This window comes from Panicum virgatum, chromosome 1K (assembly GCF_016808335.1).
Source record: "Panicum virgatum strain AP13 chromosome 1K, P.virgatum_v5, whole genome shotgun sequence".
In the NCBI taxonomy this organism is placed as follows: Eukaryota; Viridiplantae; Streptophyta; class Magnoliopsida; order Poales; family Poaceae; genus Panicum; species Panicum virgatum.
The window spans coordinates 6,271,845-6,299,673 of NC_053136.1; the positions used below are offsets into that span (position 1 = coordinate 6,271,845).

Here is a 27,829-nt window from a genome sequence, read left to right on the forward strand (position 1 = left end):
AGCGGGTCCAAATTGGAAAATTACGCAATCTCCCATACCCCTTGAATGTTGATCCGATAGTCCAGATTGAAGTTTTTATAGTTTGCACGGAAAAATTAGTTTGCACGGGGAATTTTTATATTAAGGCTATCATGTCCGAGAATAAAACTATTTATTACCGTCATGTTTTTTAGAATAAAACTATGCAAGTCACAATGCATCTCCACTACTACAGTCTACAGATATGGTCATTACAAACAGTCTATCATTGCTGGTTAGATAGTTTATTACTGTCCGTGATACGCACTCATTATCGTCGGCTTGCAGTACGAACTGACGGTGATAAGTTTATGGGTATCAACCCACGTGATGTGTGGATATCACCGTGATGGTGATGAGGTTATTTCCACATTCTTATCCTCTCGCTGTTTGGTGTGATATTTTTTTCTCAAATTTTTTATCTGTATACCATCACAAAAGATAATATGGTTTTGCTCGTGTACTAGTAAAAAGTTTGACTCCTGCCCATCCCAATCTCTCTCCGTTCCACACCGCCTCCGCACAGCTGTACCGCCTCCCTTCCCTTACAGATCGGCGGGGACGGGAGAGCGCAGCGGGAGCTCGGGGCCGCGGTGGTGCGCACGGCGGCCGCCCTGCCCTTGCCCCTCTCTACCGCCCCGACCCCGGTGCCGCCTCCCCGACCCGACCCCAGGCGCCGCCACCCCGCCTTGTGCAGAGGCGCCGCCCCCGCCCCGATCCCCCGAGGAGCTGCCCCGCCGACGACCTCTCGGCCCTACGCGCCGCCGTCCCCGCTCGGAACCCTCAACACCCGGCGCTGACGCCTGGACCTCGGGACCCCCACGCTGCCCTCGACCCCGGCTCCAATCGGTGGCTCCACTGCTCTCGTCTTCTCGCTTCCTCCGGCGTCCTCACCTCTGCTGGGCTGGCGTCAAGCGGAGCTCATCTTTCGTCGGTAAGAAATCCTCTAGCTTGGATCATTTCTTTGCTGCAAGTGATCTAGTCCAAACTTCCTTGATGAGCTGTGTAGATACTCCATTCCATCAGTACACTATTGCGTATTTGCTTGATAAATGTGAGCAGCCCTGCAAAAAACTGAAATAATTGGCTCTTATCTTTTTACCCAAACCAATAATATCAATTCTAGATTTTCTTGTCAATTCTAGATATGCGATCCCAATGTTCAGCCTTTTGCAAATTGTGGTTGCAGAGCGCAGCACATTGCAAATTCTAGATAGAAGTTTCAGTATTGCAAATTCATTATCTGAGTACCCTGCAACTGCTATGCATTTTTATGAAACATTAGCTTGCTCAGTGTCCTGGAGCCTGTATGTTCTTACTGGAGCATCCCCCAAAACCAAACGGCGATGGAAAGTTCTATCACTGCTGTTGTCCAGAAATATGCTCATCACATTGGTAAAACTTCTAGTGCTGATAACGGTGACACTGTAAATGGCTGATTTCCTTGTCTGCCTACTTTTGTGTCGCAAACTTGATATAGGATGATACTTTTCTGTTTGTGGATATGCACCCTTTCTTATTGCAGTTTCAGGCTTTTGACTTTCGGACGATGACCCGAAGCGAACCATTTTCCCAACTTTACATTGCCTCTATGTGTACCCGTTGACTGTTAGCTTGAGCCGCAAATGAAACCTATTTATAAGAGTGGAACTAAGAAAGGATGATTCTGACATCCGTAAGCCTCCATTGGAGGTTTGTTCTCAATCAGTACTTCGCTCTCGACACATTCAGTATGCATCATCTTTTTTTAATGTAAAACAATAATATCATCTTAGTCCTAGTCTGTTGCTTCATGTACTAGATCACATCCGATTCCCAACCAATGCTGTTTTAGTTTTCTAACTTAGTCAATTTATGTGATCCATAGCTGATATCATGTAATAGGATGCAGCTAGTCTTGTAGCTGAAGAAGTGTTCATCACTTGAAATTATGAACAATAGCTTGTATGATGCACTCCTTGCATTTTTTAATAAAATTATTCGAAACACTTCTTGTGGTTTCTGACCTCAAGTGTTCTATGATACTGTTCTTGTACCATTTGCCTTGATGTATGTCTGTTGCATGCTTGTTTGAATAATAATTCAGTGCCAAGTTCCTACATATAGTATCATTGTTGTCATTGTGCCTTGCTTGCTTTCAGGCTTCAAAGCAGTGTAATCCTACGCACGCATTCCCCTTCGCCGCCGGCACCATGGCAACCAGCAAGCACCTCCGCTGCACAGATGGCACGGTCCCGACCACCGCGTGCCGTCCTGCTGGCGTCGCCGTGAAGACGACACAATCCGGGTTAACATGAACTCTGATTCCCACAATTTGACAACAGTAGTCAAAGTTATTGTGCGTACAGGGATACACACAGAAGCCGCGGAAGAGAGCCGTATACGGCAAGAGAAATCAAAATTGGAAAGGTTATTTATTTCCTTTCTAGACACTAGCGCATGTAGCCCTATAAAACCCGGCCCCAAGCGGTCATCATCTCTACAATACAAGCTAGGACTATTTTATTGTGCGTTGCCAATTCTTGCTTATTAGCTAGCTTGATAACCTGATACGCCGCGCGCTGTTCAGAGGATCCGAGATATGAGGGTCAGGATGGGCTGCCGAGGCCCCGTGCATGTGTTGGCCGTGTTCTTTTTCATCGCGCTCTTTGCATCGCCAGCACAATGTAAGTGTACTAAATTACAATCACATGCCTGCCTGCCATTATTAATTGTGTTCTTATGTGCTGAACTGCTGATAATCGATAGCATATTGTAGCTAGGAGTGGTAATGGGCCATGGTCCTAGTGGCATCTTTACAGCCCAACAAGGGCCTTAAATTATTTAGTCCAAAATTATATAAGATTAAAGCCCGGCCCTTTTAAGGCTCTGCCCTTAGATTTTCTAGTTCAAAATCTTGAGCCCTTTACCACCCCTAATTGTAGCTCTCTCTGTGTGTGTATCTTGCATAATCAGATCAGTACGTGTATCTTACAATTATGTATCGATCGTATTCACCGATTTTTTGCGACCGACACACCGTATATACATACACGTGTGTGCTAATTATGTCTATGAATTCTGCAGGTCATCGATGGCTTCTTGAGGTTGGAAGTGGTGCAGGTGATAATGCTACGGCGGCTGTCACCAACTCCACGGCATCAGATGGGGACAAGGTTGAACTCATATTTTGTATCGATAGATCATGTCCTCCCGATGGTCGAATCTGTTATTGTTGCGGCACTATAAAGCCGTATTACTGCTACGACACGAGGAGCGAGTAGTGCAAGACCAAGTGCAACGTCTGCAACCCCAAATGCCCACCGCATGCGGCTCTTCCACAAGCACCCGCCGCTCGTCTGCAAGTGCCCGCCACGGACCATCCGGAGCATCATCGGCTCAACTCTACCTTGGCCAATGCAACCTAAATCGTTGTCAAAATAGAGTGGGTGCCTGAGAATAAAATCACTTGAGTGAATGTTATGGCTATCATGTCCGAGAATAAAACTATTTATTACCGTCGTGTCTTTGAGAATAAAACTATGCAAGTCACAATGCATCTTGAACAGATACACCAATGTTACCACAGTTTTGCTCCAATGACCCCTTCCATGAAATTTTGCACGCATAAAGCAGCAGGAAATTGATTACTTTTTTTCACGTATGGGTCTTGTTTGGGCCTGGCCCTACCCATGTCCGAGCAGTGCCCATCCCGGCAGCAGCGGCAATTCTTCCTGATCCAGTCTGGTTAGGGCTTAGTTTGGAAGCCCACTTCCCCATCTCCGAGTTGGTAGCCCATGCAGAATTGGCCTACACGGAATCTAGCATGCACCTTTGGAAGCCCGCTGCGTGGGGATTTTCTGGCTTGGGTGAGCCCAATTTCCCGCAGAATTGCGCCCGGCCTACAGACATCGGGCAGAACTCCCCATCCCACATCGCCTCGCTCGATTCGATCCACGTCCCTCTCGTGCCTCATGTCATGTGGAGCCTTAGATTTCTAGATACGATTGGCACATTCTCTTTAATACTTCTAAATAGATTCTCTTTAATGTGACGGGGTGTAAAATTTTTGGAAAGAGAACTAAACACCCCTGCCGGCTCCCTCTCTGCCTGGAAGTTTCATCGATCGCCATCTTTCTCTGCCCCTCCCCCTCATGGTTTAATTAGGCTTATCCACATTTTACACCCCGCTGCAGTAAACATTTATTAATGACGGGGTGCACCCTAATTGCACCAAAACTATCTTAATCTCCCGCTACAGTAAAAATTTGCTAATGATGGATTAATTAGGCTTAATGAATTTATCTTGCTGTTTACAAGCGAAATCCATAATTTATTTTGTTATTAATCTACGCTTAATAATTATTGTGACGGCGTTCCATGGCACCTGCGCCATTCAGGTCTCTATCTGTCGTCCTTATTCCATTTTGCTCTGATCCATGCAGAATCTGTTAAGACTTACTCCGTAAGAGTGTTGTACTGATTAATGAACGTTGCTTCAGCCATTATAGGTGGATTAGTTTGTTTAAAATTTTTTAATTTCTTAGAGAGGATCCTAGTTCTGACGCATTAGTTTCAACCATGAATTTATTCCTATCCTACGGTGTACTCCTTCAGATTTGCTCTGTGTATGAAAAGCATGTTTGATAACAATATTGATTGCAACCAATTTATTTGAGATAAATGATGCTAATGCAATAAAGCCTGATCTCTTGTCGTTTTAACTGTTGTGTTGACTATTGTCATTGCACTCTTCATTTGGCTAGTTCTACAATGATAGTGCAAAGCTCAGTAATTTGTTGCTTTAAATTTTTCAGGCAACATGAACTATATTAGAAAGAGATTAACAAATTCCCCCAAACTCGAGTTATGGATCAAACCAACAGAAGTGGTGGTGTGGGGGACTCATTTCAGAAAGTCTCGCGCTCATTTCCTGATGCGCAACGCATTGCCGTCTCTTCACGTGCTTCTTCAGCTTCAGTCAAAGACGGCGAGCTTGTCGTACTCCGGCCCGGCGATGGCCTTTTCCATGACGGCCCGGGGGCTGATGACGCCGCCGCCGTCGAGGAACAGCTTAAGCAGGTTCTTGGAGAAGCCGCTGACGAGCGCCACCCCCTTCTGCCCGGCCTCCACCGGCACGGCCTTGGAGTCCCTCAGGTTCCAGAACACCACCTCCGGCACCGCCGCGCCGTACCCGGCCTCCGTGAACTTGCGCACGATCGCCTCGTAGTCCGTCTCCCACGGCTGCGCCGACGCCTGGTCGAACTCCATGTCGCTGAACACGAACACGCGCCGCACCATCCGCTCCGGCGCCAGCTGGGCGCCGACGGCCACCTCGAGGATCTTGTCGAACACCGCCTGGAAGTCGGTGTTCATGCCCCAGTCCATGGTGCGGATGAAGCTTATCTTCTCGGGGAGGGTGTCGCCGGTGATCCGGTGGAGCTGGGGCCGCTCGCTGAAGGTGATCACGTGGCCGCGCCAGGGGTCGTCGCTGAGCTCGGACACGAGGAGGCCGAGCGCCACGCACACGTCCATGGGGATGCCGGACATGCTGCCGGACACGTCGCACACGGCGACGCAGTTGGTGAGCCTGCCGAGCGCGCGCATGTCGTCGACGACGCGCTGCCACTGCAGGTCGGCCACGCCGCCGTCGTTCTCGCCGCCGTCGCCGAGCGAGGCGATGATCTCGTGCGGGAGCAGCGCGCCCGCGGCGATCCGCTTCTTGCCGGACTTGACGTCGGCGAGGTAGGCGTTGAAACGGTCGGCGTCGTGCTTGAGGAAGAGGTCCTTGTAGTTCTTCATGGCCACGGACGCCACGCGCGTGTACGCCACCGAGTCCCACGCGCGCGCCGAGATGAAGACCTCGGGGAGCTTGAGCGCGCGGCGGAGCGGCACGAGCGCCGCCTTCCGGAGCCGCTCGCGCGCGCGGTACGCGTAGTGCTCGTCCGGGAGGTCGGCGGCGAGCTCGGGCGAGGAGCCCCTGGGGAAGAGGCGCCGCGCCACGGCCTCGCAGAGCAGCGTGGAGCGGTCGTAGGACGAGTCCAGCGACGGGCACCACTTGGCGGCGAGCGAGAACTCCCAGACCTTGCCGTCGGCGAGCTTGCGCATGTCCTCCGCGAGCAGGCCGGCGAAGAGGTCCGCCGTGCGGTCGTGCAGGAACCGGTAGGCCGGGTCGTTGCTGTACATCTCCACCGCCCTCGCCGCGGCCTCCGCTCTCCTGGCCCGCCGCACCGCCGCGGCCGCGGCCGCGAGCCCGCGGTCGCGCTCCAAGCTGGCCGCGACGCGTTCCTCGGTTGAGCCGGCGCGCGGGGTGTTGGGGCTGGCCCCGCGGCGCGGCCTGCAGCGGCTGCCGGCGCAGCCCCGGCCGCGGCGGCCGACGAAGCCGCCCCGAGCAGCGAGGCGCGCCTTCCTGCCGGGCGTCCTGGTGGACGCCCCGCCGTGCACGACGCGGTGAAGCAGCTCGGGGAGGTCCTTGAGGTACCCGAAGGCGGCGACGGGGCCGGCGTTGAGGGCCAGCGTGCGCGGGTGGCGCGCGTGGAGCCAGAGCGCGGCGGCGTAGAAGCCCTCGCGGTCGGACTTGCCGCTGCCGCGCACGCCGCGGAGGTTGGCCACGAGGCGGAGCGCGGTGGCCGGGTCGACCTCCCATGCCGCCGCCAGGAGCGACGCCACGGAGGCGCCCGGCGTGCCGGGCACCACGTGGAAGAAGAAGTCGAGGCAGGGGTCCCCCGAGGACGCGAACGTCGGGGAGAGGTTCTCCGTGAGCGCCTTCCCGCCCGGCCCCGCCGCCGGTGCCGGCGCCGCGGGCTTGTTGAAGCCGGCGTCCATCAGGTCCAGGAACTCCTCCCCCGTCGACGCTGCCGCAGCAGCAGCCGGCGCGGCATCCGTGGTGGCCCGCGCCGCTGCGTGGCGGGCCTCGGGTGGGCCGACGAGGATGTAGGCGGCATCGGCCGCGGCTGCTGCCATCTGCTGCAGGGCGGAGGATCCGGGCCTCAAGGGCCTCACTTGAGCCTGGGCTCAAGACAACTGACACGCTTTGACTGCGAGTGAGGAGTGTATGATCTCTGGGCTTGAGGGCTTTGGGCTTGGGCTTTATGAGGGTTTTAGGGTCGAAGGCTTGTGATGGAGATGGAACCCGAGACAGGAGGGGATATATATGGGGCAAGGTTTCGTGGCAGGCAAGGATGTTTGGGTCGGTGAGATCGAAGAACCGACTTGAAAGACCTGGGTATCGTGTCCATCGACACTGCATTTGTTTTTGTCCGGCTCGTTCAGACTGGCTTCCACGTCGTGTGATCCAAGGATCGCGGCGTTGACATTTGCTCGCCGAGGAGGGCACCTCGCCTTCCCAGGGAAGCCAGCATCGCCCATTCGCTCGTGGACATCTGTAGAAATTCTTTCAATCTTGAAGGTGATTATGCTGGGTTTTGCAGCCTCGTGATTCGAACATGTAACGCCCGCATGATTTGAATATAATTGTAGGCTATTTGGAAGTTGGAACTACTTAATGACAGCGAGCAAATGGGCAGTATTCAGTTCGAGTTAACCATTAGCAGTTCTTCATTTTTCTTATCGTTTACCATTTTTCTTGCAGCCCATTCTGGTTAATGACAGCGAGCAAATGGCAATCAGAACCAGTAGTTCCAGTGTAGCACTGTAGCATAACGGACTTACAAACTGAACTAAATACTAGCATACCCCACTGATAATCACTAGTAATTGAAGGTTTTTTTATTAAAAGTTAACTCAAACTGAAACAGCAAACGGATGCTAGCTGAAAGAATATCCAGTCTGCTTGAACGAGGATGATGCCTAGCATCAGTAGCTGAGTCTATTTACACCAGCGAAGCTGATCATATATACAGGCATGACGTAAACAAGCAACTGCAAATCAAGAGTCTATGACAATAAATTTCAGTATATGTACACTTGAGAGTTTTTCTCCCTTCATTTCTGCAGCCAATTGTCAGGCAGGATCAGGAAGCTCTTTCGTTTTTAACGGACGGGGTCGGGCAGCATGGCAACAGTCACCACGAAGTACTCGCAGCCCGGGGACAGGTTGTAGGGGTTCAGCGCGGAGGCGGGCGACCGGCGGCCGCCGCTGCTATCAGGGCGTGGAGCTCCTCCCATCTGGTCCGGGCGCGCTACGCGCCGCTCAATGTGAACAATCTGACCGATTATGTAGGCTGGGTGCCGCGGGTGCTGCTGGGTGAAGAGGGCGACAGATTCCTCAGACAGGTAGTAGTTTGAGCAGTTCCGGTTAATCGCTTCATAGTGCCCAGCAGGATTCTGGAAGAAGATGGCGAGCTCATGGACTTCGAAACGGCCAAAGGATATCTTCTCCTTGCTGGCCTGTTAAACAGTTTTCCAGGAAACACCACAGCAAATTGTTTGTTAGCGCAATTAGCAAAAATGTAAGAGGTTCAATCCATCAGCCATGGGAATTCATTGCTAGATGCAGGACTTCAGTTAAAAAAAATAAGTATCTCATGAAGTCAGATTTGATGAATTCATTCTTCTACCATATTCAAGATGAATTTTTCTTTGTGAATTCATCATGTGTAAAATAGTAAAAGACATGAATTTTGTAACTGTATAAGCTACAAGACAAACCTGTTTTTCATGTTGAAGTCTATTATAGAGATTCTTAATCTGCTCTTTCTTCTCATCCAAGTCTTTTGCGATAGCTCCATGTGCTGCCTGCACAGCTGAGTAGCGGTCTAGCATCTCACCACTCTGTCGAGTCAGGAAAGCAACTTTTTCCGCCAGGATCTTGATGCATAGTTGAAACTGAACAGTGGTATCAGCTTCATCCTTCTTTACAGAGCTGGAACAAAAGAACAAGACAATTTAAACATCAGAACTGCAATAGTCTACCATAGTTATTCCCTCGGAAAAATTCACGACTTACTATGATGAACAGTAAATATGCAGATAACAGCAACACAATACCTGCCTAAGGAGACAGCCAAAGAATGCAGTGACTCTGCAAAGCTAGTCACGCCTGGTGCAGTGACGCAACTATTTAGTCTCTCAAACAGACCATGTATCCTCAGAGCAGATGACCGCAGAGCATCATACTCAACAGCCCTTCTGTCAGCTGAACATTTGTTGGTACGTGCCTCTTCTCTTGCCTCATGTAAGCAATTTTCAAGATGTGCACAATTCATCTACACAAAAATATGTAGAAGATGCAACAGAAAAAATAAGAATACAAAAGACAATCAACTTGCACGAAGTAGTAAAATCAGCTTAGATTTTGTATGACTAACCTGAGATTCATCAAGAAGACCCCGAGCGTGTTCAAGTTCTTCCTTCAGAGAGTTAACCTCATCTGTCATAGCACTAAGTTTACTTTCAGTTTCACCCAACTGTTTTGATTTTTCATCGAGGGCATTTTGCAGCTCTGACACAAGGAGCTCCTTATTCCTCAACTCTAAGGAATGATGATCTTCTACAGGAACATCAGAAGTGTCAGCCATAGTAAGTTGTGTCAACATTCGTCCTTCCTTATCGATGCTAACAATCGTATGTTCATTATCAGTGTCACGCGGCAATTCTGTCATGAAAGCATCCAGATTAGTACATGCGACTGAATCGAGCAACTGCAAATTCAGTGCACCAGAAATATCGGTCATATTCTCATCGCCACCTTCTGTTTGTTTTGATGGCTGTTCAGATGTTGAAGATGCCTCATCCATGGCCACACTTGATTCATCCCGTATCTGGGTTTGCCTGCCTCCAGACACATCCAGGTTGCAGTTATTACTTTTAAATGCAGAAAGAAGGGAATCAGATGTGCCTTTGCTTCCTGAAACCATGTGGCTTTGCATGTACTGGTTAGCTAGCCGTTCCTCAAGATCCTGGATTCGCTTCTCATATGACAAGCATTTTTCCTTATTTGCAGTGAGCAATGACTTAAGCTGGTTAGCAAACTCATCCTTTGCAACAAGTGCCTCAGCAGTTTTTTCCCTTGCCTTTTTCAGTACAGAATCAATCTGCCCTTCATCAATGGATTCATACCCATATTCAACACCAAGATGGCAGAGAGTTGCAATTGCAGAAGCAAGCTCTGCTTTTAACCTGGCATTCTCCACTTCTAACTTACTAGTTCCTGCGATATCGATAGTGTCATGGTCCCCCAGGAAATCTTGGAAATCCATCTTATCATCAGCTCTCAGAGGATTTTGCTCAGATTTATTCAAATTTCCGCTGGTACTAGAATTGCTCAGTGAGGACTTGGGTAACTGTGATCTCTCAGATTTCAGAAAAGACCCCACTAGAGACTGGGGAGCAAGCTTTTCGACATCATCAACATCAATGGGAAGTAGATCACGATCAAAAGGAGCGACTTTTATGTCACACTGGCTTGGAGAATCGAAGAGTCCCATGGAACCCATGATATCATCTGGAATGTACTTGACCCATGTCCTATAGAAATCCTCGCGTCTTGCTTTCTCAGTTTCACACTCCGTTGCCAACTTTTCGGCATATGTTCCAGCCAATCCAGTATACAGCTTAAAATAAGAGTGCCTACGTGCTACCTCAGCAAGGCAAGCTCTATATGCATGACCCAGGCCACTGACTATTTTCAGGTTAGCGAAATCATCTTGATGACTCATCCCCTCCTCGAATGCAATGACCTCATTCATAATGTCTCTGATACTCATCTGAGTAGATTTTACTCTTTGCATGGAAACATGGACCAATGTAATCATTTCATTCTTTTTGTCTCTGCATTTCTCAAGTAATTTTGTAAGCATGTGATCAAAATTCCGTATTCTGGGCAAGTTATCCTTTTCATGTACTTCATAGATGCGACCAACTGCTGAGACTGCGTCATGAGGACGGAGAGAAGCAGATAATTGGCAGCTTGAACAATCATCAACAAGTTTCTTTGAAGTATCAACATCTTTGCTGCAAGACAAAAGAGTTTTCAGCATACAGTGTGGTCTAACCATAATCACGGGGAATGGCTGAAGAAATGGGTAATTAAGAAAGAAGCAAGCCCTTTGATAAGCTATTTGTAGCAACAGCCGAAAGCCATAAATAATCATCGCTAGCATATCCTCATAAGTCGTAACCATCTTGTAACACAGAACATTAAGTTCATATGCATTTGTTAAACTGCTATCACTAAACCAAAATATACATATATATAAAAGGATGGCGCTGATAGTTTTAAGCCAACCTGTTATCTCAATGATAAAATGACTAATCATTTATCCAATCTAACCCATTTTCCATTTTTTTTTAAATAGTAAGAAGTCATTTAGATGATTCAGACCAATCTCTCACAGTAGAAATGAACAGTTCCTAGTGCTTCTCAGATAACAGCAACATAAACAAAGGCTAACCTTAGAGATTGCATGATACTCTTCTGCTCACTAATGACTCCCTGATGCTCTTTTATCATCTTCTCAAGATCCTTGCACCCACTTGAGCTCATAACATTTAATAAGTTATCCACCCTCTTCTTTATCTCCAAGAAGTTTGCCTTCAGCTGGGACACCTTCATCTCAAACTGCTTCTGTGAGCTGAAGCACCCATCCGCCAATTTCCTCATGTCATTCTCCTTGAGAAGGTCCAGCAAGCACTGCCTCCCCTCGCATTGCAGAGCTGGGTGCAGCCTAACAGCGTGCAGCCTCTGCAAATCTCTCTCAAAATTGTTGAGCAGCTCCATGTGTGCGCGGTGCTGCTGCGAGAAGCACCGGATAAACTCTGAATACCGCTGTGAGAGCTTCCTGAATGTGTGCTCCAGGCTGCTCCGGGCTGTGCCCAGTGCTCGCTCCTGGACCTGCTGCTCCCGCAGCAGCCGCTTGCACCGCTCAAACTTCGCATCACTACATCGGTACACTGCATTGGCAACCTGAAAGTGGTACCTGAACCTGATTTCGTAAGACACCAGCGCCTTCAGTGCAGGGTCGGCAGACACCTCCACCGGCGGTGAGTCCTGTGGCCGAGGCGGCGGCGGAATCTCTGGCTCCGGGATGTCAATGGACTCGGGTGGCGGGGGGCGGGAGTCAGCCAGGAGGCGAACCTTGTTGTAGAGGAAGACCTCGCGGTCGTCGCGCGGGAGGCTGTAGTAGGCGAGAGTGTGGGCGCTGTCGAGGGGGGTGTTGCCGTAGAGGAGGCGTTGGTCGCCGGACGGGATGCCGCACCATTGCTCGATGCACTTCTGGATGGTATCGACGAGCGTGTTGCCGAAGCACTCGATCTCCAAGGTGTGGCCGTTCTCCGCCACGTGCACCAGCAGCTTCTGCCCCAGCGGCACCGCCTCCTCCGCGCCGCCGCCCGTCACCGCCGACCCGGAGCTCATCTTCCCCGCAATTCAACTCCAACAATTTGACCTTTCCTGTTCCCTTCCTTGTTTAGCTTCACGCAGTTCGGATTAAATCTACAGTACCACCATACCACCAAACGAAGCAACAACCGGACGGGCACAGTTCAACACGAAACACCAAACTCTTTAACCTCTCCGGCAGGACAGCCTCCGCCCGTCCAAGAAGAACACGAGCCAACCCCCGCCCGCCCAATCGCCGGAAGCTGCGGCCTTTCCTCCCACGCCTCCGAACAGACGCGCCCAATCCTTATCTCCCAACAGGAGCAGCCGGAAGGCGGCGGATTTCTTGGAATTCCGGCGAGGGACGGGTATTCCGCGGGCGGGATCGACGCCTCCTGGCCCAATTAACCCCGGTTCACCACGCCCGCACGGATTCGGGCGAGGAGAAGTTTGGGATTTCTTGATTAACAGACGGAGGCGACCTCCGGGGAGCAACCCAACTCTCCTCCGATCACGTCTGGGTTTGATTCGGTCGCGGAGGGGGTGGAGCGGAAACCAAGGAACCGGGGTGGGATTTATCTACTACTCCGTGTGGGAGGGGAGATTGACGAGCAGTAGCGTTAGCATCAGGGAGACGAGGAGATGAGGGAGAGGAAGACGAGGACGGCGAGGGGAGAAAGAACAAAAAGGAAAATAAAGGGGGCGAATAGAAAAGTGGACCAAGCCACCGTCTGGACTCCGGAGATGGAGTATAATAATATTATTATTGCGAGAAGTTTTCAGGGTGGTCCTTCTAGATTCCGGAATTGACGTGTGCGTGAATTATTGGAGAAGGGTTGGCTTTGCTTCCTCCGGAAGGGTGGCGGTGAAGGCGCCTGTAGCCTGTAGGATGTACCAAGCTACACAAGCATGGCTTTGTTCATAGGAAGGCCTTTTTTTTTTGGACGAGGTTGGTGCGTGAAACACGAACATCGAGTATAAAAATGATTTGTCGTATGATACAGATTGATATGGTAGTTAAGTTTTGACTAATTTAAACCAGGATGATTGTCGTAGCATACCTTTGTTTCATTCCGCTCTAGCCTACACATGTTTATTAGTTAGTATCGCAATTATTATATTATAACTGATAAATTCTATAATAGTAATAAAGAATACTACACCTTCGAGTCCAAAATGATGTCACATATTTAGCTAACTTAAACATTTATAAATTCCTGTCAATTAACAAATACTAGGTGGTGCTTATTTTACGAGTATTTTTAAATTGTTTTTGCACTGCAGGATTCATGTCAAGTACTGTCAAGAGAAATATACATAGGTTCACAGTATCTTTTTCACGTATAGCAGGTTGCTTTTTCTAGTCTACTATAGGAGGAAAAACGGACATTGGTAAGCACCGGGGGAAACCGAAAACGTTTGCCCCGTGGATAGTTGAAGTTGGACAAAAGTTATTCCAACTGCTTTACTTGCGTCTTTCCAATTTCTGGGTCAAACATCAAAACTATAATATTAATGTTTGGAATTGTTAATAAGCGAGTAACCAAAATTGGAAATTTGGAATGCATTGAATGAATCTTTGTACTCCTCCGTCCTCTAATATAAAGCATTCTAGCAATTTTAATACAGATTAAGAAAGAGAAGAAAAAACGTATTGTACTTTTCAAAAGTATAGAAATTAAATAATTTTATTTAATAATACTTCAATAGTAGGACTGCACATTGGCTACTGCACGCACTATCATCCGTTCATTTCTTAGGTGGAGAGTTCATGAGACTAATTGCTACAGTAATATCCCTGCTGAACTCGGCTGCTACTGTTCTGTGCAGATTCCGAACGTTGAAACCTGATCCGACGGTCTTAGTCAAGTCGCCGTCACGCTAGGGCGCTCCGCATGACACGCACGCGCTACTAAAAGATCAGAAGATCATCGGAAAGAATATCAGAAGTCCCCGAATATTCGTGCAACTAAAAAAAAGTACATTCGTGAACCGATCTACCAAACGCTCATGCTCAGAAGGATCGCGCACGCACGTGTCGCGTACGTATATACTTGCATATGGAGAGAGTTTGTTCTGAATTTTACACAAACTATGCCGAATTCCCGTAGTTTCGAATTTTCGATTGGTTTACGCCTTTATATACGGCACATATCGACATGCCAAAAACTTGACGAAATTGAATAATCGTACCAAAGCGCTACTTCCCAGTGGATGGATAACCATGGCGAATATAGAAGTTGCTATCAAAGCAAATAATAAACTAGTAGTACATTATGATCATCGACGCTTTGCTTGCTAATCTGATTGAGTCTCGTAGATAGCTAGGGTAAACAACGGCGAGCGGATGAGCACGCCAGCGAGCTGAGGAACCCATTCCATTTCTAGACAGCGCGCCCACGTTAAAACCAGCAGCCCCCTTTCACCAGTTGAGCAAGCAAGGACGACCACCAGCCCGTGTGGGGTCGCCGGGTGGGTCTCTCTCTGCTGCTACAAGTGCTAGCAAGCAAGCCGATGAATGGATGGAGCTGGTTGACACACGCTCTATTCGGTTGACTGTGGCTGGTGCTAATTTATTGTGAAAGAAAAATACTACTGACTGACTGGTGGTTAGTGTTGGTTTGGTGTGAGAGAAAAACACTGTTGCTTGATTGCAGCCGGATAAAGTGAGCAAAGTGCAGGTGCTTATCGTTGGTGCCATCAACGCCATGTTATGCTTCGCCCAACATGGACATAGCGACAGGCTTCACATTAAGGATGAGGATGAAAATGTTTATTGGGGTTAGCTAATTAATTACCATGATATACTAATTTAGTTCATTTTTCATTCTAAATTATTTTCCTAAAATGCTATTTTAGTTTATTTTGTTAAATTTTTAGATTAATTTGATGACCCAAAATATATATAATTTGCATCGCTACTTCACATGGATGATCCATTGCCTAGCTCTGGTCCCTTTCTAAGCTCTAGTAATGTTGCCATGTTGAAACAGATCAAGTTTGTGGTCACGGCGGATGCTGGATGCATGCATATATTAAAAATCGAGATTTATGGTGTCATGGCAAAGCTTATGCATGCATCGTGCTCTTTGCAATTTGGCTGAACAGCTGCACTCGTAGTACAACAGCTCGCCTGCCGGCCACTTCCAAATCTCGGGAACAATCTGGAATGTTCCAGAACAATCTAGAATGTTCTAGGTCTATTTTTCTTTGATTTTGGGCCTCCGCGCACTCATTTGGGTCCACTTGTTTTGGGCTCCTGGGCTGATCAAGCTCGAGTCGGGCGTCTTTTTTATTTTTGTATTTTTCAAAAAAAAATTACAGAAATATATTTTTGGTTTTAGATTTTACAATTCTATCTTACCGCCTGGCAGAGGGGCGGCAGGGGGCCTACCGCCCGACAGGAGGGCGGTAGGGACCTATATGTAAATAAAAATAATTTTTTTTGCGCAGAGGTCCTTGGCGGGAGCCTGCCGCCCCACCAGTTGGCGGCAGGGGGCCTTCCCTCTGCGTCCTCATTTTCTGCCCACGAGATCCAGAGAGGGGAGAGGGAGAGAGGAGGGGTGAGGGAGGTAATTCCACCGGCGAAGCCCTGCCGGATTTTGGATCCAAACCGCAGGTAACCAATATTTCTCAACTTTGTCATTCCAGATTTTTTGTATGTTTAATTTTATGATTAATATTTTTTATTATTGTAAGCACTTAGGGTTCGGATTAATGGTTATAATTGAAGTCATAGTATATTTGTAGATATTAGATTAATTAAAATGAAGCCTTTGCATGGCCAGATATGTCGAGTAAACTGGCATTTCAAGTTCATTACGTTGATTTCTATAGAATTACTCATGATTCCTATGGAGTAAATCTATCAGCATGGGAAAGAAGACAGTACAGTCTAGATAAACCCCTAGAGAGGAGTTTTGAGTCCATACGGAAATGTCTTCACAGGATGTTCAATGTGAATCCAAAGACTCATTTGCTTACGATTCATACCTTGACTTCCTGGGAAACTAATGGGGATTTCTGGGAGTTGACGCATATAAGTAGTACGGAAGAATGACAACATTACATGCACGCAGCTCTTGAAAGTGGGTGGCCTCTCGCAATGGTAATTCAGATTCACCAGAAGACCGGTGATTTAGATGAAGGGTCAACACACACAACATCTGACTGTAATGAAGAGATGGAAGATGATAAAGAAGAAGAAAAGTGGATTGATGGTGCGCCTAAAGAGAAGTGGTCACTTCTGTATGACACAGATGGGAGACGTTATGGGATCGAGACGACCAACCATGCTGAATGTTACAATATGGTAATGCGTCGTGTTCGTGGATTTCCTCTTGTTGGCATTGTTGAGTTCATCATGTATGGATGTATAAGGTATTTTCGGGAGCGATACGCATCAGCCGCTCCCTTACTTAATGATCCAGGAGTGCATTTTTGCAGAAGGGTCAATGAGTACATGGAGAAAAAAATTGAAAAGGCTCGATTCCACTCAGTCATATCGATGGGCACAAAGGAGCAAAGATTTGAGGTATCATACAGGGACAGGACCGGACAGGGTATCCGCAGACAAAGGGTAATTCAAGAAGGTTTGATAACCATTGACGGGAGCGTGTTCTGCCGATGTCAGAAGCCAAAGGTGCATCACTTACCATGCTCCCATGTCATCGCGGCTTGTTCTGTATCTGGGTTAGATGCTGCGTCCTATGTTTCTCAATATTTCACAAAAGAAGCCGCAGCACAGACTTGGTGTCATGAGATATACGGCATCGGCATTCTAGGCCCATTCACTCAAAAAAATCCTCATCCAATGCTCATCCCTGATGCAGCTACGAAGCGGGGCATAGGCCGACGACAGACACGTCGGATCCGGAACGGAATGGGCGAGTGCGAGGCTGGAAAGAAGAAAAAACATTGCAACTTGTGTGGAGCGGACGGTCACACTTACAAGAAGTGCCCACAGCTTTCAGTACCTACTGCTGCTGCCGAGGCTGGACCTTCCGGGAATCCGACGGATGGATCGACTCCACCTACAAGAATTCGCCGCATCTAGTTGTGCACATAACAGCTTGCAATGTATTTGTGTGTACGAAACTAAATATATTATGTATTTGTCTCGAATTTGGTTGTAACGAATGAAACCTTCAATGTAATATGTTATGTGGTATTTTGTTTAACGTTCTATTTATATTTCGTTCATTGTATCTTATGTGGTATTGTATCATAAATATAATCATTACAATCAAACATATAAGTATTGCAATTAATGGTACAGGCGTCCCGTCATAATTTACATCACAATCTAAAACTGATGTCCATCATATGTTACAGATCATGTCATGAAATCATCTAAATCGTCATCCCAGTTGACAGATGGTGGTGCTGTAGGTGGTGCAGCATTACTTGACGAAACTCTCGACTTTCCTTTTCTCTCTTTTCTGGTTCTAGGTTCATGTACAGGGGGAGGAACATCAGGTGTTCGAGGCCATGATTTGGGGGGCATGAAGTCATCCATATCGTCATCCCAGTTAACACAACTAGGTGCTCGAGGTGATGCATCATGACTTGACGAACCTCCGGTCATCTGTTCTTGCGGAGGCCGAGAACTATCACTCGAAGATCTTTTCCACCTCCTTCGTCTAGTTTGCGGCATAACTCCACCGAAGATACATACCAATTTACGGAAAATTGTTATTGATTTGTTAATCAACTCCGTGTCCTCGGGGCAATCCTAGCATATAATTACACAAAAATTTTACTATTTCGTAAATATGGATTACAAATAACGGACGTGATTAGAACTGAATAAGAGTTACCTTAATGTGCATCTCATACACCTCTGGCCGCATCCATATCTTATAAGTAGTTTGTAAGAATCCAATAATCTAAGTTTACTATTCTATATTTCACTATCCAAAAACTAAATCTATTCTAATTCATAATTATTTTAGAAACAAGTCTATAATAATTGAGAAATATTGGTTACCTGCGGTTTGGATCCAAAATCCGGCAGGGCTTCGCTAGTGGAATTACCTCCCTCACCCCTCCTCTCTCCCTCTCCTCTCTCTGGATCTCGTGGGCAGAAAATGAGGGCGCAGAGGGAAGGGGCGGAGTTTTATATTTGGGCCGGGAGCCTGCCGCCCCCCTGCCGGGCGGCAAGCTCCCGCCAAGGACCTATGCGAAAAAATATATTTTTATTTACATATAGGTCCCTATCATCCCTGGCCCCCTGCCGCCCTGTCGGGCGGAGGGGTATAGAATTGTAAAATCTAAAACCAAAAATATATTTCTGTAATTTTTTTTTTAAAAAAATACAAAAATAAAAAAGACGCTCGAGTCGGTCACCGGATGACCGATGCCTAGTCGTTCACGAATAACGATGGTTCGGCGTGCGGCCCTACCCCCGTCATCTTTTTTCTTCCCCCTTCTCTCTCTCTCTCTCCTCGTCCCCTCTCTTGGTTCCTGGCGGCGCCGGCTGGGCGAGCGGGAGCGCAACCAGCCACGTCTTCGCCGGCCCCTTTTTGCCGGCGACGAGCATCCACCAGGTATGCCCGCCCCTTCTCTTCTCCTCCTCCTGCGCGAAACGGAGCTCCCCAAACCCTAATGTGAGGTGTACTCGGATCTGACCCAGTCACAGTACACCTACTAACTTCGATTTCGTTGGCTAAAATTATCGGGTATACACATGTGCACCCATGTCCTGTGCTGGGCCCGTCCCTCCCCGTGGTCTGATTAGCGCGCCCGATCAACCTTCCCAGGTGCTGCTGCACTGCGATTTCGAAATTTTCGAGGAGGGTAGGGATAGGGTTGCTTGGGGCCTTGGGGGCGCTCTTAGGGTTTTCGACGGGGTTATGGTGTAGGTAGCAACTTCTGATGGGTGTGGTTCTTAGCGTTTGAGTGTGGGCGATGCCCTATGCGCTCATGTTTCGTGCGGTTATCATTTGTTATGTGTTGTCGTAAGATGTATTCTGTTTTGGTGATATGCAGGCGGTGGAAACTTTTGAGGAGTGCGGGTTTTGACGCTCTGTGATGACTGTGTAGCAGCGTCCAGATGAATTCGAAGAAGGTTCCGTACCACAAGCATCGGGAGGCTGAGGAGGCGAGGAAGAAGGTCAGGGTTCAAATCCTTTTTTAACCTTTTCATGCGATACTACAGTTTTACCATTTTGCCCTTGTATTGTGTGTTCATGTTTTATTTTGATGACGACTGCATTGGTATGTGAAGAGGGAGGAAGATGAAGCTGCACGTGTATATGCGGAGTTTGTCGAGTCATTCAAGGGTGACAGCTCATCTGGGGCTAAATTTGTCCGAGGTGGTGTGATCGACCCAAATGCAAAGCTGAAGATTGATCATGAAGGTTAGTGACATGGGTTCCAATTTAGTTTATGTTCTTATTGGTACCTTTCCAGTTTGTATTTTCACTACCTTCCAAGATGGATATATGCATTGTTTCTTTTATTGCTCCAATTGATCAAGAGATCGGCCTTTTTATTCATTCGGCAATGGCAGGTGGAAAATCCAAAGATGGGGGGTCTGTTCCAAAGAAGGGCAGTAGGTAAACGGCAAAAATACTTGATTTCTAGAAGATGGTATCCTGTGGTACCGCTGCTACATCTTTAGATGGCATGGGACCAATATAACCAGACTTCAGAAACACGACCTAGTTCTGATTGCCTTATGATGCTCTGGCACATAGCTTTCTCTTTTTACAATTACGCTTCTTGTAATAACATCAAAATTTTTACCAAGTACTGAACGAAGTTGAAAACAATGATAAGGGTAGTGTGAAGAAGAAAATAGTTTGGCTAGCCTTACCTGGCCACACCAACTTATTGCATGGCTGTGTTTGCATTTACACTGTAGTTTCAACTATAGTTACCTGATGGAGCAATTTATTCTTGCTACTTAAGTTCGTGATGACATCATACTAGCTCATGTCTGGTCTTTGTTCTACAGTCATGTTTGTTTATGATATTATTATCACGTCTGTAGCAATCACAATGCATCATCCTTCGAGGGGTTCTAGGTCGGCAGATTAAGTGCGCCTTATGGCTCATGGAACAGTGAACTATAATATCTAGAGATGGTTATATACTAGTCACCTAATTCAATGAGTTATCCAAACTGCAGATCTGCATTCGTGTGTGTTTGGTAGTTGTCCATTGTTCTCCTTGGGCTCAATAATTGTTTCGGTTCCATATCTATGTAGAAATGTCCTTTCTGATGGTATTAGGATATTGGGTTGAGTATGGTGAGAATACCCATGTTGGATCTAGGCAAGTGTAGCTACATGGCATTATCTTTGGATAGGTAGTGATGGTTTCTCTATATTTGGAGGTGTTCTTTTGAGAACTTTGAAATTTATTGTACCTTTATAGCAGTAGCTAGTCCCACATCCACATGTCAATAATTCCAAGTTTAGTTCCAGAGTTTTCAGCTACTTAGAACCTTCTAATTTACATGTCTACTCATGTACCTTTTTGCACCCTTCACAGTGCCCAGGCTAGATCGAATTGATACTTTTATGTGTTTGCAATTAAATTCTCGTTGCCTGATAGCATAAGCTTTAGAATCAATTATACTTTTCAATACAAAGTATGATTTCTTCAAGCTTGCTGGGAATCCAAAATTCAATTGTGTGCATCATTGTATTAACAGAATTTTGAATATATAATAGACCAAAGGAATGTTTTTTTTATAACTTAGGAGTGGAGGTTGAAATTTCATTATTTGAAGTGAGAATACCTGAAATACTATCATACCTGCAATGCCGCAACTCCTTGCCTCTGATGTTCTCGTAACCTCATATCGCTTCTGTTTATGTATGATATGCATATGATCTAACTTGTGAGCATGCTAGCCATAAATACCTTGTGCATAGCACAACGATCTAACTTGTGAGCATCATAGACACCTTATACATAGCGTACTTTTCTCCAGGTATGTTCCGTCCTTCTTGCCACCATCATTTGCAAAAGAGCCTGAGAAGAAGGTTAGGCCACTTCCACTATTCTTATGATTTACTTCAGTCAATCTGTATAGTTTCTTTGTTGAAGATTTATCTTGACTTGCAGAAGGAAGAAGAAAGGCCAAAAGAAAAGGAAAAAGGAAAACCACGCGTAATAGATAAGTTCTTGGAGGAACTTAAGTTTGAGCAAGAGCAACGGGAAAAGCGTAGTCAGGATCGAGACCACCGGCGTGATCGTCACAGTGATAGCTCCATGGTAGGTGCTTATATTTGTAAAAATGGTCCTTTTGTTTCATTCCACACTTCTACTAGAGGACTGTATGGAGTAAGAGTAATCCATATTTTGTTTGGTTTGTTGAATATTATTTGTCAAATTACTAGGGTGTAGAATACCAATATCTTCAACCCCTTGGCAGCTTATTCAATATGTTCTTAATCTGTTTTGCAGCTTATGAGAAATTTATGTGATTAATTTGCAGTTTCTCTATAAATATTATTAGTTTGTCCTTATGTTTATTGCATTCATTCTTGAAATTGTTTCATGCAGCCCTCTAGCCGGTTTGATGAACTACCAGACGAATTTGATCCGACTGGAAGATTTCCAGGATCATTTGATGATGGCGATCCTCAAACCACAAACTTATATGTTGGCAATCTATCTCCAAAGGTTACTTTCTCCGCTTCACATGTTCTGGCAAACTTATATGCATTATCTAGTTAGCTGTTCTGGTGCATTACATGCAATGATTTCAGGTTGATGAGAATTTTCTTTTGAGGACCTTTGGTCGGTTTGGACCTATTGCTAGTGTCAAGATTATGTGGCCTAGAACAGAAGAGGAGCGCAGGAGGCAAAGAAATTGCGGTTTTGTTGCCTTTATGAATAGAGCAGATGGACAGGCAGCAAAGGATGAAATGCAAGGTTAGTGTGGACTTTCATGTGGTGGTAGTCTATAGGGATCATGTTTGTTTGTTGTTTATGGGAACTTTAAATGCTATTTTTTGGCTGCTATTCTTACTTTCAGCTTATTTAAATGTTTATTTCAGGTGTTATTGTGTATGACTATGAACTGAAGATTGGATGGGGAAAATCTGTTGCTCTTCCATCACAGGCATTACCTGCTCCTCCTCCAGGACACATGGCAATCAGAAATAAAGAGGTTGCCTTTTTTTTGTCCTTCTATGCTGTATTAAATTCTGTATTCATCTGACCTTTTTTCTCATGATGATGCGTTTGCAAATTTTAATAGAATGGGTTGTTTTTGGTATTGCACACGAGTTGCCATTGATGATCCTTTTTTCTTTGCTCTATACAGGGTGGCACAGTCATACTTTCTGGTCCTGGCGGCCCTGCTGTTGCATCTGTTACACCACAAACCTCAGAGCTGGTAGGGGTAGTTGTGCATAATACCTTATTAATTCATCTGTTATTTATTCTAGGATGCATTTTTTTAATCCTGCAGTAGTACTATATGCACGTGGTCTTCCTAATGATTTTGTGTTATCCTTTGTGCCATTTTTTAATCCTGCAGTAGTACTATATGCACTTGTTCTATCTAGTGATTTTGTGTCGACTTTCTTCTTTTTCCTTTATTTTTTGCGAGTGCAGTGATCTTGCTATCTAGGTCATCCTGTCACTGTAAAAGAATTACCAGCGAAAGCTCTCCTTTGTTTCCTTTTGAGTTAGAATGTGAAAGATGGATATTTCATACTTCATAATGTGAAATGTGGCTCTTAGAAAATACTCGGTTGCTTGAATTGTGTAGACCAGAGAAATTTCAATACTTATACTGTTGTGAACAACTTAATATCAATTATTCAATTTTGAAGTGTCCTCATTCTGCACACAGTTCCAATGTCCTTATTGTACTCAACTGCCTTCAATGTAAGATTGGGCTTACATGCTGTTCTAATGTCTGACCAGTGCAGATATAATTTCTGGCCACGATGTTGGTTACTTCTCATGTAGGCAGATTCAGTACTTGATTTTCTAGAAGGGATATTGGCAGTTGACTATTTGGCATCTGCATATTCTGTGATCTTGCATTATATTAAATGATTGATTATCTGTACAAGTAAAAGATTTGGTAGCTTCAATTCACATCGTGGATTCATCTGACTTGATAGGTCCTTACACCAAATGTTCCTGATATTGTGGTTGCTCCACCGGATGATGGACGTCTTCGGTACGTGATTGACACAATGGCTCTGCAAGTCCTTGATGGTGGATGTGCTTTTGAACAAGCTGTAATGGAGAGAGGGCGAGGGAATCCTTTGTTTGATTTCTTATTCGATCTTAAATCTAAAGAGCACACATACTATGTTTGGAGGTTATACTCATTTTCTCAGGTAATTGTTGCTGTCTATAGTTCAAAATTCTAAATTGACATCTCAATGCTCTGATGATAGAAAGTGTTGTCCGTTTTATTCATTCGTATTTGCTGTTCATAGTTGGAAGTCAGACAATCAAAACATAAGCTTGATTTTTTCTACCAAATATAATAGTAAGCATGGCTATGCAACCCATTATATATTTTGCACAAGAACTTGTTAAATTGTCAAATAAACATTAGTTATTTAGTTTCTTTGAATGTTTGAGTATATGTTTGGCTGGAACACATTTTTGAGAATCAAATCACAATTTGTTACATCCATAAAATTTCAAGTAACTAGGAACAGATGATTGTCCTCATAGAGTGCTAACAGCTTGTGAGTTGTAACATAGGGTGATACTTTACAACGATGGAGAACAGAACCATACATTATGATCACAGGAAGTGGAAGGTAATATCTTTTTGCAGTAATAATGGCATTCTAGTAGGACCAATGTGTATGGAATCTGTGCTTTCTTCTGACAATTTGTAATATGCAATGTGCTATTTTAGATGGGTTCCACCTCCCTTGTCATCCAACAGAAGCCCTGAACGTGAAAAGGAATCTACGTTTGCTGCTGGTAGAAGCAGGGTAAGTGTTTGTTGGACCTAGTCAGAACATTTTTTTTCTTTGCACCTTTTGATATAGCATAAATAGTTGCTCTGTTGATGTCAATAATCAATAAAATAAAATAAATAAATAGTTCTGTTACAAGGCTAATTTGTCATTCAATTCCCTTCTTCAGCGTGTTGAAGCGGAGCGCACATTGACTGACTCGCAGCGTGATGAATTTGAGGACATGCTACGAGCGTTGACATTAGAAAGGAGCCAAATAAAAGAGGCCATGGGATTTGCCTTGGATAATGCTGATGCAGCTGGGGAGGTACAGCCTGCCTTCTAATTTGATCTCATAAGCATATCTCTTTGTTTGGCATTGCTTAAGTAGTACCACCACTTTTTTAACTGTGCACCCACAGAGAGATCATTTAGTAGCTAGTTGTGTGAATGTGTCAACACCCCGTTGAGTTTATGTATTTAACAAATTTATGCGGTCACTTTGACTGTCACTTTGAAGGACAGCCCTTTTGATGACTGATAATATCTGATTTATCTTTGTATAAGAATAGAAATGGGTAAAAGTTGGTGACACATAGTATACTTATACACTGATGGCTGAAATGGTATCAAATGGCAACATGTAAAATGTTCACTGATTGATGAAATGCTATCGTTGTCCTTCACTAATGTTTCTGTTATTTATTTTGGACACTGTTTTGTTACATGGGCATGGTTTAGGTGATCATGTTAACTGTTGGGACCTGGTTTCCATTGTAGTTTTTTATCTTCGTATTGTCCAGATTAATTGTTGTGGCTTAGGTATTGCTGTCGTTATAATCTTATAATTCAGCAAACGTACTGTATTCTGGTGTTCCTAGAGTTCTTTTATCCAAATGATGTCTCTTGTGTAGTTCTCATTGCATGAATACTCATTGATCGTTGTTGCATTTCAGATTGTTGAGGTTCTCACAGAATCCTTGACACTCAAGGAGACCCCTATTCCAACCAAGGTTGCTCGGCTTATGCTAGTGTCCGACATCCTGCATAACAGTAGTGCTCCTGTGAAGAACGCCTCTGCATTCCGAACGAAGTTTGAAGCTTCTTTGCCAGATGTCATGGAGAGCTTCAATGACCTGTACCGCAGTATCACTGGAAGGATTACTGCTGAAGCTCTGAAGGTGATTTATATTACGCCATTTCTTGAATACTTGCATTTGTCCTTGTTCTTACATGATTGTTTGAATTTGTTACTGTTCTGCAGGAGAGGGTTATGAAAGTTCTACAAGTGTGGGCAGACTGGTTCTTGTTTTCTGATGCATTTTTGAATGGGCTGAGGGCTACTTTTCTTAGATTGGGCAACTCTGGTGTTGTTCCATTTCATTCGCTATGTGGTGATGCACCTGAAATTGAAAAGAAAGGTAGCTCTGAGGATGGCAAAGGTGGTTTTAAGCTTAATGAAGATGGTGCCTTGGCTACAGGAAAGGCAGCAGCGACAAAGGAGCTACTAGGGCTTCCACTAGCTGAACTTGAGCGCCGTTGTAAACATAATGGCCTCTCACTATGTGGTGGTAAAGAGATGATGGTTGCCAGGTTGCTCAACTTGGAAGAGGCTGAGAAGGAACGTGTATATGAGAAAGAAGTTGACGTGAAATATGCGCAAGGAGAACAGCATAAAACTGGAAGAGAGGACGGTGGTTTGAATGCTCCTAGTGCATCAAGATTTGGAGAAACTCCTAATGGTGATGAATTAGATGTCTCTAGGAACAGCATGGGAACTGCCAAAGGCCGCTCTAGAGAGTCTGCTTCTGCTGAACTTGATTCATTTCCGAGCAAGAAGCCAAAATATGATCCTGTTTTACCAGCTTCTAAATGGAGTCGAGAGGATGACATCAGCGATGATGAAGATAGAAAAGGTGGTAGAGGCTTGGGATTAAGCTATTCATCTGGAAGCGATGCTGGTGATCTAGGAAAGGTCGATACATCAGAAGTTAGTACTGATCACACAAGTCATCATCAAGATACAATTGTTGATGAAGAGCATAGGTAGCACTTCATGTTCAATCTTCTTACCATTTCCTTATTATTTCTTATATATATGAGTGTTATTCAAAAACATTTTTTTACCTGATATGCAGGCAGAAGTTGAGGCAGATTGAAATTTCTGTCATGCAGTACCGTGAATCTCTTGAGGAGCAAGGTTTGCGCGATATGGATGAGATTGAGAGGAAGGTTGCCAGTCATCGGAGGCGGCTTCAGTCTGAATATGGTTTGTCCACTTCAACTGATGGTGCACACAGCAGGCGGTCTTCTGGTATGACGTATCCTGCTTTTTTAACAATGGTATTTATGTTGCATTGGCACATATATTGTCTCACTGAGATTTTTCCATGTTGTACCTTTCTTTCAGTGTTTTTGACCTCCCATGTTTCCTTTTTAGTTATCTTTTATGAATGATATATAATTTTGCAGAAAGAACATCACTGGAGCGGAAAGAGAAACACGAAGACGCACATGATTATGCTAGGAAACGGCGTCGGAGCCAGAGTAGAAGCCGCAGCCCTCCAAGGAAGTCACAGGAGAGGGACCGAGACCACAACCGCAGCAGAGACCGATCCCATGGCAATGATGTTGGCAGGGACAAGGTGCGTGATAAAAGCACGAGCCGTGGGCGTGATGACCACTATGACAGAAGCCGAGACAGGGAGAAGGACAGAAGAAAGGGAAGGTGACCAACTGACCATACCTAAAATCCCTGTCAACATTCATCATTTGCCTGCATACAAGGGCCCTGGAGCAAGGTAATATTCGAGCTACATCAGTTAACATCGGCTGCACCACGGTAGGTTTCCGGCCTGCTCCGAGCCCTTGAGAACCTGTCTGTAATCGGAGTTGAGGACTAAGGTGATGTTTTTGTAGAGATGATCTGTTTGTAGTAGGTAATTTTGCGGATTAAGATGAAGTCGGTGTGTAATTTTATGCCAAAAGCTAATATTTACATCAAGAATGATCACCACTGCACACCCTTGGCATACATTGATGATTTTCTAACCCGGCCCGTTAGGCTGTCTTGCACGGTATCTTTGGTGAATGTCGGCGCGTTCGCTGATAATGGAGGCCAGCGTGCTCACGTGCGCACCCGAATTCCTCCTCATTGCCCGTCGCTGCAGGAGAATGTGTTGCCTATTATGCCCCAGCATGTGAGCATGTGCTCTACTAATGTGTTGTGCAGTTATGCTACTTGTCTACGCACGCTTTTGACACATGCTTAAACGATAACCTTACTGTCGGAACATGCTATTTCATGAATATATTTTAAAACGGAAAGAGTAGTAATTCGACAAGGTTGGACAATGTTGCAACGCCATTTTTTGAACATGTTTCACGGAGTCAAGGGCCAAGCAAAATATTGGTTCCGTTCCGGCTTCTGGTCCGCAGACCAAGGGTGCGAGCACTCCACTCTCTTCAGAAATGGTAAGCTCATGTGGGAACTGGCGACGCGAAACATCAGGGAACAAACCTGGTAAAACTTCATCTCCATGACAGTTGATGCAAGTTATCATGCTGGGAAATAACAATGGGCAACGAGGCATCATCCGAGAGATGTTAGTGGAAGATTTACTGCTGCCCCTCATGTGTGTTTCTCCGTAGCGTC

At 45.6% G+C, this 27,829-nt stretch overlaps 4 protein-coding genes across 6 annotated transcripts; 2 read left to right on the top strand and 2 right to left on the bottom strand.

The window, feature by feature from the left end:
- Window positions 1–348: 348 nt before the first annotated feature.
- Window positions 349–3,569, top strand: LOC120652022. The gene is made up of 3 exons (XM_039929708.1): window positions 349–370; window positions 486–952; window positions 3,085–3,569. The coding sequence occupies exons 1-3, from the start codon at window positions 349–351 to the stop codon at window positions 3,244–3,246; spliced, it is 651 nt and encodes a 216-aa protein (XP_039785642.1). The 3' UTR covers window positions 3,247–3,569.
- Window positions 3,570–4,777: 1,208 nt separating this feature from the next.
- On the bottom strand, window positions 4,778–7,102 carry LOC120672538. Its single transcript, XM_039953043.1, has one exon. The coding sequence runs from the start codon at window positions 6,958–6,960 to the stop codon at window positions 4,975–4,977; it is 1,986 nt and encodes a 661-aa protein (XP_039808977.1). The 5' UTR covers window positions 6,961–7,102; the 3' UTR covers window positions 4,778–4,974.
- A 605-nt stretch (window positions 7,103–7,707) lies between these two features.
- LOC120672616 (autophagy-related protein 11-like) lies at window positions 7,708–13,014 on the bottom strand. Its single transcript, XM_039953150.1, has 5 exons — window positions 11,352–13,014; window positions 9,267–10,911; window positions 8,947–9,164; window positions 8,608–8,821; window positions 7,708–8,346 (listed from the first exon to the last, which is right to left on the bottom strand). The coding sequence occupies exons 1-5, from the start codon at window positions 12,311–12,313 to the stop codon at window positions 7,990–7,992; spliced, it is 3,396 nt and encodes a 1,131-aa protein (XP_039809084.1). The 5' UTR covers window positions 12,314–13,014; the 3' UTR covers window positions 7,708–7,989.
- A 5,644-nt stretch (window positions 13,015–18,658) lies between these two features.
- LOC120672689 (protein RRC1-like) lies at window positions 18,659–27,225 on the top strand. 3 transcript variants are annotated; one of them, XM_039953261.1, is made up of 18 exons: window positions 18,659–18,825; window positions 19,268–19,391; window positions 19,506–19,638; window positions 19,791–19,836; window positions 21,222–21,273; window positions 21,356–21,505; window positions 21,797–21,916; window positions 22,003–22,168; window positions 22,294–22,406; window positions 22,563–22,634; window positions 23,374–23,595; window positions 23,972–24,030; window positions 24,132–24,210; window positions 24,365–24,502; window positions 25,131–25,355; window positions 25,439–26,220; window positions 26,313–26,488; window positions 26,647–27,225. In XM_039953261.1, exons 2-18 carry the CDS (start codon window positions 19,332–19,334, stop codon window positions 26,904–26,906), a joined length of 2,853 nt encoding a protein of 950 aa, XP_039809195.1. In that variant the 5' UTR covers window positions 18,659–18,825; window positions 19,268–19,331; the 3' UTR covers window positions 26,907–27,225. The 3 variants fall into 3 exon arrangements, with proteins under 3 accessions (XP_039809195.1, XP_039809263.1, XP_039809327.1); XM_039953329.1 differs by having other exon boundaries at window positions 18,670–18,825; window positions 21,359–21,505; window positions 26,647–27,197; XM_039953393.1 differs by lacking the exons at window positions 18,659–18,825; window positions 19,791–19,836 and having other exon boundaries at window positions 19,377–19,391.
- Window positions 27,226–27,829: the final 604 nt, after the last annotated feature.

Excerpts from the sequence above, each read along its gene's own strand:
- LOC120652022 (XM_039929708.1), top strand. The coding sequence starts at position 349 with ATGTGTGGATATCACCGTGATG. Across the intron at positions 371-485 it reads GTGTGGATATCACCGTGATG|TAAAAAGTTTGACTCCTGCC; the intron begins GTGATGAGGTTA and ends CTCGTGTACTAG. Across the intron at positions 953-3,084 it reads GCGGAGCTCATCTTTCGTCG|GTCATCGATGGCTTCTTGAG; the intron begins GTAAGAAATCCT and ends TGAATTCTGCAG.
- LOC120672689 (XM_039953261.1), top strand. The coding sequence starts at position 19,332 with ATGAATTCGAAGAAGGTTCCGTACCACAAGCATCGGGAGGCTGAGGAG. Across the intron at positions 23,596-23,971 it reads GGTTATACTCATTTTCTCAG|GGTGATACTTTACAACGATG; the intron begins GTAATTGTTGCT and ends GTTGTAACATAG. Across the intron at positions 26,489-26,646 it reads ACACAGCAGGCGGTCTTCTG|AAAGAACATCACTGGAGCGG; the intron begins GTATGACGTATC and ends ATAATTTTGCAG.
- LOC120672616 (XM_039953150.1), bottom strand. The coding sequence starts at position 12,313 with ATGAGCTCCGGGTCGGCGGTGACGGGCGGCGGCGCGGAGGAGGCGGTG. Across the intron at positions 10,912-11,351 it reads AGTATCATGCAATCTCTAAG|CAAAGATGTTGATACTTCAA; the intron begins GTTAGCCTTTGT and ends TTTGTCTTGCAG. Across the intron at positions 8,347-8,607 it reads GACTTCAACATGAAAAACAG|GCCAGCAAGGAGAAGATATC; the intron begins GTTTGTCTTGTA and ends ACTGTTTAACAG.
- LOC120672538 (XM_039953043.1), bottom strand. The coding sequence starts at position 6,960 with ATGGCAGCAGCCGCGGCCGATGCCGCCTACATCCTCGTCGGCCCACCC.